The sequence below is a fragment of the Cavia porcellus genome, unplaced genomic scaffold (assembly GCF_034190915.1).
Source record: "Cavia porcellus strain 051 isolate PalLab524CR breed Dunkin Hartley unplaced genomic scaffold, mCavPor4.1 scaffold_37, whole genome shotgun sequence".
Lineage (NCBI taxonomy): Eukaryota > Metazoa > Chordata > Mammalia > Rodentia > Caviidae > Cavia > Cavia porcellus.
This window is the reverse complement of record NW_026947520.1, coordinates 10,744,284-10,756,593: the sequence shown is the minus strand read 5'-3', so window position 1 is coordinate 10,756,593 and position 12,310 is coordinate 10,744,284. Positions and strand designations below refer to the sequence as shown.

Below are 12,310 nucleotides of genomic sequence, written 5' to 3'. Positions count from 1 at the left end.
ATCCCACCGCGGCTGTGTGGAGCTAAAGGCCCTGATTGGGAGGTCTCCTTTTATTTATTGAGACAGGGTTTTCCATAGACAGGGTCATAAAGACAGGAGTTCAACCCCCAGCTTGAACTTGCTATACATCCCAGGCTGACCCTGAACTCACAACCCTCTGCCTCAGTCTCCTAAATACTGGGATTACAAGCATGCACAACCAAGCCCAGCTGATTCAGTGTAAGCAGTATACCACACCCCGGCTCAGCGCCCTATCTTAGAGGTAAAGTTGAAGCACCTCAGGTCCTCAGAGAGACAGGAAGTGGCTCAGCAGCCACTGTAGGGAAGGACTAAGCGGGCACACGCAGTCTCACCAGGGTCCATCCTGCCTCTCAGCACAACCTCAGCAGTGTATTTCTGACTCCAATCAAAGGCCCAGGGACTAGCTGGGAGTGGTGGTGCACACTGCAATCCCAGCACTCGGGAGGCTGAGGCAGGAGAATCACTGCAAGCTCAAGACCAACTTGCGCTACAAAGTGAGCTCAAGGCCAGCCTAAACTACATAATGAGGATCTGGCTCAAACACATACACACACACACACACACACACACACACACACACATTCTCTCTCTCAAAGGAGGGTGCCAATTTGGCTTTCTTCAATCAAAAGAAAAGATATATTTAAAATCTCTCTACACTCTTCATTAAAATATCTGTCCCAGGGCCAGGGATTTAGGGATTTAGCTCAGTGGCACAGTGCCTGCCTGGCAAGATGAGGTCCTGAGTTTAATTCCCAGTACGGGAAAAAAATATACATATAGCTCTATCTTTTAGAGCAAGACTGAAAAAAAGGAACTACTTCCCTGAACACAGGCTCTAGTTGGTCTCCTAGTCTTTGGGCAAGGACCATCTTTTTATTTGTACTTTTCTGGGGGCTGGGAGCCCAACCCAGGGCCTCACACTTGCTAGCATGCACTGTACCCTGAACCGCCCCCCAGGCCCAGATCTACTGTCTCACCTCTTGGGCTGCTTCTGCGAATACACCAGCAGGTACTTCACTCGCAGGAGCTGGTTGTTGGTGACCACGAAGTACTTAGGCGGGATGTCTCCTCCCTCGCTGTGTTTGATTCTCACTCTGCTGCGGTCTAGCTCCTTGGAATCTGAATCAAGAGAGTAAGGCACACACTTACTGGGAGGAAACCAAAGAACTAAAGAAGCACATCAGGAATAGAAAGGAGTTAGGTCTCCTGGTCCTAAAGATACAGAAGCTCCGGCAGGCTGAGGGATGGGTCTGGGTGGGTTGGTGAAATAGCACTAAAAACAGGAGACTCCAGCTTGGTACGGTGGCATGACACCTGTACTACTCACGTGCTGGGAGGCTGAGGCAGGAGGATCGCAAGTTTGAGTCCAGCCTGGACAACTTAGCAACTTAGCAAGTCTATCTCAAAAGACAAAAATGAAAACAACAGGAAGATATCGCTCAGTGCTAAGGCCCCGGGTTCAATCTCTGGTGTGGAAAACAAACAAATGAGCAGGAGATTCTGGTAGGCAGAGAGATGGTTGAGAGGAGGGAAAAAGGCACAGAAAACTATGAAAGTATAAAAGATCCGAAGAAAATGGGAATTTAGCTCAGTGGCATAAGCACCTGCCTTGCAAGCAGGCGGTCGTGAGTTCGATCCCCGGTACCCATACAAATGAAAAAGACAAAAAAAAAAAAAAAAATTGTTTTAAGGGGGCCGGGGGAAAAAAAAAAAAAAGATCCGAAGAAAATAACAAAACAACCAAACGGAGAAGGCAGATAAAAGAGGCATACTGGTGACCACAACACCACAGCCCAACAAAAACAACCACAGCAAAAATCTCTGCGGCTGGGAAGAAGACTTCATCTGAAACAAGGCCCATAGGAGGCATTGTGAATACACCATGCTAGATCTGAGCTTCTTCATCCACTTCTCTTCCACTTTTCCTACCAAGATCTCTCTCAAAACCAGAAAAACTTTTTTTTTTTTTTTTTAAATAATGAGAAAAAGCTTTCTCAAGGACGGGGAGCCAGGCCGGAGCTACGTGCCAAGCAAGGCCGCGAAGCCTGGTTTTTTGATGTTTAATGTCACACTCTGCAAACTTCCTAAGAATTACAACTGCAAATAAATACCCATGGCGTCTGGTTCAGGAGGCTGATGTCAGACCAGGTCCCATTGCTCAGGATTCCAGCTGTTTCATATTAGAGGCCACCACAGCCCATGCTCTGAATTCACCTCTTCTTAGCAAAGAGGGAGAGGCGGTTCTGGAGGCTGAATGGCAGTCCTGGACGCTTCCTCCCCACAGGACACATCAGGGCAGTGCAGAGAGGTGGCCGCCCATCATCTGTTCCCTAGAGCATCCATGGCCTCAGCTGCCCCTCGTGTCCCCAGAGTGTCCCACACACACCAGAGTAGCTCGGAGGGCTAGGACCCAGCGTCCTTCCCTTTCGTTTACCAAATGCTTGCTGAATGTCAAGTACAAACCAGACTCTGCAGACACCAGGTGCCCGGGAATAAATCAGAGCTCGTTCCAGCCCTGAGGAGCCCCTGCCCTTGCCTCACACACACACTTCCATTTGTCAAATTCTGCTGGACACTAGGGTACATACCTCTCACCCCAGCATGCTGGGAGGCTAAGCAGGAGGGTGTGAGTTTGAGCCCAGCCTAGGCAACTTAGTGAGACCCTTTTATTTTGTCAAAAAGACAAAAAAAAAAAAAAAAAACAATAAAAACAAAGACCTTGGGCACAATCCCAATACTAAAATAACAATAATAATAATAACAACAATTTGTTATTGTTTTTAAATCAGAATTTTTAAAAATTCTTCCCAAAGTTTATATTCCTCTTTTCTCTCTCTCCCACCTCCCTCCCTTTCTTTTCTTTCTCTCTCACCAGGGTCTTTCCACGTAGCCCAGGCTGGCCCCAAACTTATGATCTTCCTGCCTCAGCTTGCCCAGACCCAGCCCACCTCTGCCACACCACGCTGCTCCATACCAGCTGGCTGCGCCCTGATGGACGCCGCAGCACGGCGCCAGCAGGGCCTCACTCACCCTTCTTCTTGGTCTGGCACTTGACGTCCGGATGGTCGATGACCTCACACACAGCCACACAGCTAAGGATGGGCCCGAGAAGGCTGTGCTGCCACCCGTGGCCGTGGGGACTGTAAATGAGGGCCAAGCTCAGGTCACTTGTGAGGTAGGTCCCCTCTCCAAACAAGGACGTCTGCAGTGGCAGAGGCCGACAGAAGAGAAACACTATGTGTGAATGGAGAGTGGGCATGGGTCTTTCTTTAACGGAGCTAGAAACACAAAAACTTCCTTTCCTTGACGCTGGGACACAAGATCACATAACCTATGACATCATCACAGTGTTTGTGACTGAACACGTTCCAGAGGACAACTGTTTAACTGATTGTGGATTTGGCCACCTAGCCTTGTGGTCAAGGTTTGAGTCGGAAAAACATGGACATCAGAATCCAAGCAGTCCACTAACCACCTGGAAGGTCATATAAACCGTATCTCAGCTACTCCATCTACAAAATGCCGTGAAAAGCATGTCCTTTATCGGGTTGTAGGTGAGGTCTAAATAATGTACAGAAAACATCACGTGGGGCACCTGCATCATGAAGACAAGGGTGGATACCACACCCCAGGCTCCTACATTATAGCCCAGATCATTCCTCCTGTTACATGAATGCATTAACTCAGTCACACTGAGAGACTTAGGAAAGTAAAGTCACACCCTTGTGTACAGGGAGGAGTCGACACCTGCGGAAGAGGGCATTCTGAGTCATCCCTTGGAAAAGAAATGAGTCCCTCAGACTCTGTAACCAAATTCAGAAAGCAGATGGAGAGCCAGGGTAAGTTGTACTCCAAACTGATATAGGTGTTGGTTAAGAAAAAGGCCCCACATTCGAGGTGGCAGCTCCCTCCTGGTGGGTGCCAATGACATCCTCTGAGAACCACAGCAGGCAAAGTACCTGCAAGTGGAGGCCACAGCAGGTGTGGCAAACACATCCATAGGCAACTGCGATGGCCAACACAATAAATCGATCCTGGCTCCTACATATACTGGCTCAGAATCTACCTCCTAACATATCCGGTAGCTGTGACCAGTGGGTGGACTTTGATATTCAAGTTGAGGCTCAACGGCCATCCAGGAGCCACAGTATCAGTAGCTCCAGATGATGGGAGGCCCTGAAGGGCTCACTCAAGCACATCCTGGGCTCTAGAATTGAGAAATGTCTTATTTGGTGGCACCAGGCTGCCACATTTCTGTGTCCCTTAGCTTAGGAGAAATGAAACAGACCTTTGCTCAGTCTTTGGGGAGCTCCTGGCCAAGTTCTCCAACCCTCACAAGTTGACACAGATTTTCTCCCAGGCTACCAGGCACCCTCTCATCAGACTCAGCAGTGTTCCATCTATACCTGCCCGAGACGTGAACAGCTGTTGCAAGGCTGCGGTGAGCAGAACGGTGTAAGAGTGAGGAGCTCAGGGTCTCTCTGCCATGAGAAGAATCCCACAGCGCCCAAGCAAGCCCTGCACCAAAACCCAGGCAGACAGTGTCAGGGGTTGATTCGCTTACTAAAGGACTCTCAGAAGATACCTTTAAGCAGCAAGTTCCCTCAGGGGGTCTGAAATGAAGGTTGTGTGCAAAACTACGACCTGTAGCAGCTTTTCCAAGCTGGCCTCAGGGTGAAGGGGAGGCCCGAGGACTCCAGCAGCCTAACCCTAATTCTAAGCCTGGCATTCTTAGTTGGACCCACCAGGACTAATCAGATGCAGCAGGGCTGGAAACAGGCTCTCTAGCCTCAGGGCTGTCTGGCGCCACTGAACCTGTAGGAGTGCGCCAGCCCCTCTGGACAAGACAGACACTGCTGGACCAGGTACTACCCAGATCCCCTCTGCACTCACCATAAAACCAGCCCCTGCTCCAGTGGCCCTGGTTGGGGCTTAGTCTTGGTACCCATGAACCATCCCAATCCTCTCCTGGTGGAGGTAACGGACTCCTTGTCTACTACATATGGGAAACTGAGGCTTGGAAAGCTCAAATCATTTTGCCTACAGCCACAGAGATGACCAGTCTTCCTCTGACACCTCACTGAGGGGTGACATGAGTGCCAGCAGAGGGGGGGCCCCTAAAACATGAGAGGGAAGCAGCTCAGGGAGGATGGGAAAAGCCCAGGCTCCTCTGTGTCTCTACGAGTGTGTATCCATTTCTCCCAAGTTGACATTCTGGAGTTTCCCTTAGGGACAGAAGTCAGCCTGTCTGGGATCTCGGTAGGCCCGAGACTGCAGGTGACACAGATGCTGCGGGGCCATAGGCCACACTGAGCAGCTAGGGTTGGTCACACACAAGGATCATGAAAGGAATGATGTCTGGGCCTCACTCCCAGAGAGTCTGATTTAATTGTCTGGGATGAATACTGCATTGTTTTGTTTTGTTTTGTTTTTATCGATACCGGGGATCGAACTCATGACTTCCTGCTTGCAAGGCAGGCGCTTATGCTACTGAGCTAAATCCCCAGCCTGTTGGTTTGTTTTTTTAAAGCTCCCCAAGTAATCTAGATGTACAGGCAAGGCTGCGAACCACCTGTGCTTCTCCAGCTGTAAGGGACACAGGAATTACCTCGAGGTCTTGCCCCACTGCAGGCAGGAGCTGGGTATGGTGACACGTGCCTGTAATCCCAGCACTCTGGGAAGCTGAGGTAGGAGGAGTCCAAGTTGAGCCCAGCCTGGACATCTTAGAGACTTAGCAAGACCCTCTCTCAACATAAAAAAACAAAAAGGGGCTGTGGATGTAGCTCAGTGCAAAGGCCCTGCGTCCAGTCTCCAATGCTGCAAATAAAATATAAAAAGACTTGGGGAGGTAGTGAAGGCCCTGGGCTCAATTTCCCAGTAACAGGAAAAAAATTCAAGTGAATCAAGGAGTCAGAAGGTCAAGGTTGGGCCCAAGATTCTGCATCTTCACACGTTTCCCGGTAAGGGTACCACTGCTAGTCTGCATGTGACGCTGAGTGGCCAGGCCTCAGCAAACCTACCCATGTCCCCATTAACCCCCAGGGTATGCTCACCCCTACTCCATGCACCCCTACTTCAGCAAGAGCCCCACCTTGTTGAGATGGCAGTGCAGGCCATTGTGGATGATGGAATGGAAGTTTTCCAGGCGGCTACCATGGAAGGCATAGATGAGGTCTCGTTCTCCTTTGGTCTCATAAAATTTGGCGTTGGCTGGGTTGAAATACTCAATTTCGAACAGGAAGTCCGGGACTGGCACAGGCGTGTGAGGGCTACCAGTCAGCTGCTGGATCTTTTCAAACTTGAAAATATAAAGGAGACAAAGGGGAAGCAAAACTGATTAAGATGAAATATGCAGATGGGGCAATTCCCCAAGAGGAATGTAACATATACTAATCAAAAAGGAGGGGCTGGGGAGTTAGCTCAGTGGCATAAGCACCTGCCTTGCAAGCGTGTGGTCGTGAGTTCGATCCCGGTACCAATAAAAAAGAAAAAGACAAAAAAAAAAAAAGGGAATTGTGATTTTGAGAAGCTGGTAAAATGCGCTGCAGAAACAGCCTCCTACAGCCTTGGGTTCAACCCAGCTCACTAGAAAGAGGTTTCACAAAAACAGCGACACTCATGTACACAGCGCTCACAGCTCAAGAGTGCTTTGTGCTGAACTATTTTTCCCTACAGCAAACTGAGAAGCATAAACCACACCTTCCAAATATCGATCGCTTCTAATGCTCCGAACACTTTCCCAGCTATTTCTGCATTCCATCTTTAATAATTTCATGAGGAAGAAAGGTATGATGATTTGCAAAAAGCCACAAAAAGGAAGACCCTCAACCACAGCAGCCACGGGCCCAGAAAGGTAAACGAGGATCTCCTAGGGTGAGGTCCAGGAATCTTCAGTGTCACCCAGCTGCCCAGATCTTTCTAGTGCATCAAGGTGAGGTCTCAGGGTCACTAGTGTGAGCCAAAATCTCACCTCTGCCTTCCCTGTGCTGTGGATTGTGAGGACTTTGGAGGACAAAATCCAGCTCAGCAGGTCCCAGGCCCACCGGTCTTTGTCTCCAGAGGATAGAAGTTCTTTCAGGCTAGGTAACTTACTGGCATCTGCAAGCTGGCGAGGAAAAAAAATCCTTCATTAGCAAGGATCCTGACAAAGTGATGGCCAGGCGCCCTCTAGTGGCAAGGCAGGCCCCTTTCACGCCTCCAGTTCCAAAGAATTTCCTATGGGGGAAATTCGGGAGTCATGGATTCTCTTTCAAATAATACCAAACTCTGAAAGCTTTGAACGCTTTTGTTGTTTCAAAACAAAACAAAGCAAAGCAACTTTACTCCGTATAAACCTTGACCTGAGCTGATAGGAGGTTTGTTCAGTCCTCACCCTGCTAGGCTCCTGCTTGTGCTGCAGAGTCAGGGCAGCAGGTGAGGGCGAGGGAGGGGGGCAAGGTGGCCTTGAGTATGCGCACATGCAAGCGCGGGTAAAGGCTTAGCAGAGCCTTTGCCTCCAGCATGACAATCAGCAGGTGTTCTCTACACCTTGTTTACCTCTCCACCTGCCTCCCTCACTCCCAGGCTGGGCAGGCCACACACTCAGCCCTGGTCCTTGTGTTACCCAGGGACCCAAACAGAGCCTCTACTCTGTGCCAGGTCCTGTGCTGGGGGTGTAGGAGGGACATTAGAGAGACTTTTAAAATTCTCTCAGCCAACTGCCAGTGGGCTAAATAACCGTGACTTAAAAGTATCCAGTGCTGGGGCTGGGGATTTAGCTCAGCCGCATAAGCACCTGCCTTGCAAGTGTATGGTTGTGAGTTCGATTCCCGGTAAGGATAAAAAAGAAAAAGACACCAAAAAACCAAAACAAAACAAAAAGTATCCAGTGCCATAACTGAGATGCTACAAATCACTGGGGGGCCGAGGGGAGACTTCGGTTGCGCAGGAAATGGGGCACAGGCATGGGGGAGAGCAGCTTCTGGGTCTGCCAGGCAGGGGCACCTATGTCCCTATGGGATTGGGCACCTCAAGGAAGCTGCCAGACCCCATGCCTGTAGAGACAGCCACTGCACAGCACCCTGCTGAAGGTAACAAGCTCAACAATCTCAGCAATCTCCCCATCCTTCTTTCTTTCTCCCTTTTCCTCTCTTTTCTTCTTTCCTTCCTTCCTTTTGTTTGCATCCTGAGGATTGAACCCAGAGCCTTTGCACTGAGCTTCACTCCCAGCCCTTTTTAAATTTTTTTGCCTTGAAACAAGGTTTGAATAAGTAAGTAAGTGTCCCAGGTTGGGCTCAAACCTGCAATCCTCTTGCCTCAGCCTTTCAGTGTGCTGCAATTACAGGATGCACCAGTGCGCCCAGGGCCTTCTATTCTGGATCTACACTTGCTACCACCATGGCTGCGCCTGCTACTACTGTCCTCCAATCCCAGTGCAGTCCACAGCTGTCAGCTGCAGTCCAGACCCAGGCACAGGGACCCCCGCAGTGGACGGACAGTCAGCCAGCGAGGCCTTTGGGGACCCAGTGTGGTCAAGGGGAGGCACCTTTGCAAGGCTGGGTGAACCCAGATGAGCTCCCCTATAGGGCCAGCCCTCCCCCTGCCAGGGGCCCCTAACTGGATGCTATCCTTCCTAGCCTCTCTTTGCCCATACCTTTCCACTCTTCCAACCATGATACCCGTGCTCAGCAATGAATGCTGGTACTGGATTCCTGAGGCACCTTAAATCTGGTCGGGACAAACATGTCCTGAGAATCAACTTCACCCCTATTGGGGCTCAGTCTCATTGGTTCCATAATTTGGGGACAGAAAAAGTTTGCAGTCAGAACTGGTAACTATTCTCCACTCTGGGACCCCCTAGGAGTTTTTTGAGAGTATGAACAAAAGATTGGCGTGCCACGCCCACATCTACCGATTGGCTGGTGTAAGGTGGTAATACCATACACTGCATCGGCTGAGTGGTGAGAGTTACAGGGAAACAAGCTCGGGACAGGGACAGACCTTATCCAACCCGTGGGCCAGAATATCCACCCCATGCGAATCCTCCAACATCCCAGGCCAGAGGCTGGGGATGCAAAGAATTCCCAGTGTGGAATCTAAGTGAGGACTCAGCGCAGAAAACCATCAATAAAGTCATTTGAGCCACAGCTCACATGTGTGTGACAACACACTGTAGTGTGGAAAAAACGAAATTTAAATTACTGAAAGTAATATAACCTTCTCACAGCACTTCCAAGGGCTTTTGTCTAAACAAATGAAAGATTTTTATATTTGTCTTCTTCAGGTAACCACAAAATTACCTAGAAGGAACAAAACTTTCTTTTCTTTAAAAGCTGGCACTGGGTATGGTGGTACACATCAGTAATCTCAGCACTCTGGGAGGCTGAGGCAGGAGGAGCTCAAATTATAGTCCAGCCTGTTCAACTGAGCGATTTAGAGAGACCCTGTCTAAAGTGAAAAAAAAAGACTGGGTATGTGGTTCTGGGTTCAATCCCCAGTATAAAAGAAAAGTGGGGGCTGGGGATTTTTAGCTCAGCAGCATAAGCGCACGCCCCAAACTGACAGCAACTGGTACCTTTGAGAGTACTCTCGTCCACTTGGAACAATCACGTGCGTTGGGCCCTCATCTCCAGTGAGCTTGATCTCCCCATCCCAATCGCTCATCCTCCATCTGCTCCTCAACAGGTCCTCCTCTTACTCTACCATCCAGAGGTCACCAATGCCTTCCTGCACTTCCTAGATGTCACCTATGCTTTCTCCTGCCCCAGGGTAAAAATCTAAAGATCAAGGCAAGAGGTTGGCAGGGCAGTGGCTCAGAGCCACTCTGCTAAGGTCAGCTCTTTCTCTAGGCCTCTCCTCAGTCTTTAACTCTGTCCTCAGCAGCTGGGCTGTCATAGGGGCTCCAGAAATTTGTTGTAAAAATTAAAGTGAGTTTTGTCCCCAGTATCTGATGTCACTGACTCCTTATACTGTGTATCAGCTTTCCAGAAACCGGACAGAAAGCTAGTCAGCTTGACTTCCCGAGGTCACACTTGCAGGACTCTGTGAGGCCTGGGCTCCGGGCCTGAGCTCACCCTCAGTACAGGGCGAGGCTGGGCCGGGTAGCATCAGGAGGCTCAGCCTTTGTTTGTCCCTCAGCTCCCTCGGAATGATAGCAAAGTGACATCAGAGCTGCTTCTGAAGATCTGCTGATCCTGCATATGATGACATTAAAGACCTCCTAATGTTGAACTAATTTTGCGTTCCTGGGATAAATTCAATTTGGTCATAAGGAGTGGTTCCCCTACCATTCTGTTTGTTTCCAATCGTGTGGACTGAGCCCAGAGCCTTTGCTCTAAGCTACATACCCAACCATTTTCTGAGATAGAATCTTATGCAATCACCAGGTGAGACTTGAATTTGCAAACCTCCTGCCTCAGCCTCCCAAAATGCTGGGATTATAGGTGTGTACCACCACACCTCACGATGGAATTAACCTTTTTTACTCATTGATTTTAGATTCTACTGTAATATTCCAGAAAGGGTTTTGCATTTATACTATGAATGACACCAACCTCTAATTTTTTTTTTTTTTTTTTTTTGGTCTTTTTAAGACAGGGTCTCCCTATGCAGTTCAAACTGGCCTTGAGCTCACTTTGTAGCCCAGGCTGGCCTCAAGCTTGCAACAGTTCTCCTGCCTCAGCCTCCCCATTGCTGGGACTACAGGTGTGTACCACTACACCCAGGTTAATTTTTTTTTCTAATATCAACTGCCTCAGATTTAGTGTCAAGGTCAGGTCATCCCAGACTCTCCCAACACTTTGGAAGAATGTGTACAAATCTTAAATCACTTAATCCTTCTGTGATTGATCAACTCAGCATACAAGCTCAGAGGGGTTTTGTGAGGGAATAAATCTTTTGACTACTAATTCAAAGTCTTTCACCATCTAGACTATTTTGACGTTCTTTTAAAAAAAAAAAAAAAAAAGGGCTTGGGGCCGGGGATTTAGCTCAGTGGTAGAAACACCTGCCTGGCAAGCCCGAGGTCAAGAGTTCAATTCCCGATACTAAAAACCTTGAACTTTACTCACAACAATCTTCCTGCCTCGGCCTCCCAAATGCAGGGATCATATGTGTGCACCACCACACCTGGCTGATGTTCTATTTTTAATTTTTTTTTAAGACAGGATCTCACGATGGAGTGCAGACTTTCTATTTTTAATTTAACCAATTACGGTAAATTATATTTTTCTAGGTAATCCCAAAGATTTGGATGACAAAGGTAACAGACCTGGAATGCTGACCCTAACATGAACTCTGCAAGACACTGAAGTTCTTGTGAATCAGAGAAGTAGCAGGTCACCTGTATCCTGGGTGTTACAGCTTCTAAGAGCAATGACCACATGTTACCTCATCTTAAGGTCAAAGTCTAGATGGCTTTAGTGACTTTTGATATTTCATTATTTGTAAAGGCCTGGACAACCTCCTGGCTAAACAGCTGGTTCAGATCAACATCCCATCGCTGGTCACACTAGAAATTTTGTTTTGAGACAGGGTTTTGCTATGTTGTTCAGTTCAGGTTGGCCTTGAACTCACTATGTAGCCCAGGCTGCCCTTGAACTCAGGGCGCTTCTCCTGCCTCAGCCTCCGGTGTGCTGGGGATTACAGGTGTGCGCCACCACTTCCAGGTAGTGATTTTTGTGGAAGACTATGCAACTATTAAACGCCTCATTTCACTCCTAAAAGTCACCTGTCATTGACAGGAGGAAGCAGCCACAGGTGACAGAAGTGTGTCAACCCCAGGATATTAGATAAATTCTTAGCTAGTGGAGACCCGAGGGCTGAGGACCGGCTGGGGATGCACGATCAGGGGCTGGATGTGTCTGCCGACACGGATGGTTCCCTTGACCACTTGGTCCGGTGGGGTACACTCACCAGGGCCTCAAAGTCCTTGCAGTCGCCGCGGGCGTAGGCGGCGGGAAAGGGCCGCAGCGCAGAGTCGCGCTTGTAGCTGCGCAGCGCGGCGGCGAAGAGGCTGCAGCGCAGGTCGGCGGCCAGCAGGTCGCGGCCCGCGGCCTCCTCGGCGGCCGCCCGGCCCGGGGGCTGCATCGCGATCGCGCGGCGGGGATCGCAGGCCCGGGAGCAGCAGGCCTGGAGGGGGCGACACAGAGACGGCAGCGGTGAGGGCTGGCGGGGCGGGGGCGGGCCGGGGTTCCTGGGGGGGCGCTGCAGGAACAAGGCTGGGGCGCGCTGCCGCACGCACGTGTCTCCTGCGTGGCGCGGTGACCCGGACTGCAGGAGCCCGCACAGCTGCCTTCCTGCCCCGCCTCCC

General features: G+C 49.8%; 1 protein-coding gene across 6 annotated transcripts in view; it reads right to left on the bottom strand.

The window, feature by feature from the left end:
* The window catches only part of Parp16 (poly(ADP-ribose) polymerase family member 16), a 52,879-nt gene extending 40,569 nt beyond the window's left edge, over positions 1-12,310 (bottom strand). For 2 of the 6 annotated variants that reach the window (XM_063243318.1, XM_023562245.2), the window contains exons 1-5: positions 11,914-12,308; positions 6,992-7,126; positions 6,113-6,319; positions 3,052-3,223; positions 999-1,140 (exon numbers count right to left, since the gene is read on the bottom strand). In XM_063243318.1, coding sequence (XP_063099388.1) covers positions 999-1,140; positions 3,052-3,223; positions 6,113-6,319; positions 6,992-7,126; positions 11,914-12,087 — 830 coding nt within the window. In that variant the 5' untranslated portion in view covers positions 12,088-12,308. Of the gene's footprint in view, positions 1-998; positions 1,141-3,051; positions 3,224-6,112; positions 6,320-6,991; positions 7,127-11,913 lie in introns of all 6 variants that reach the window. The other 4 variants (XR_010045603.1, XM_013145468.3, XM_023562244.2 and 1 more) reach the window with 4 other exon arrangements.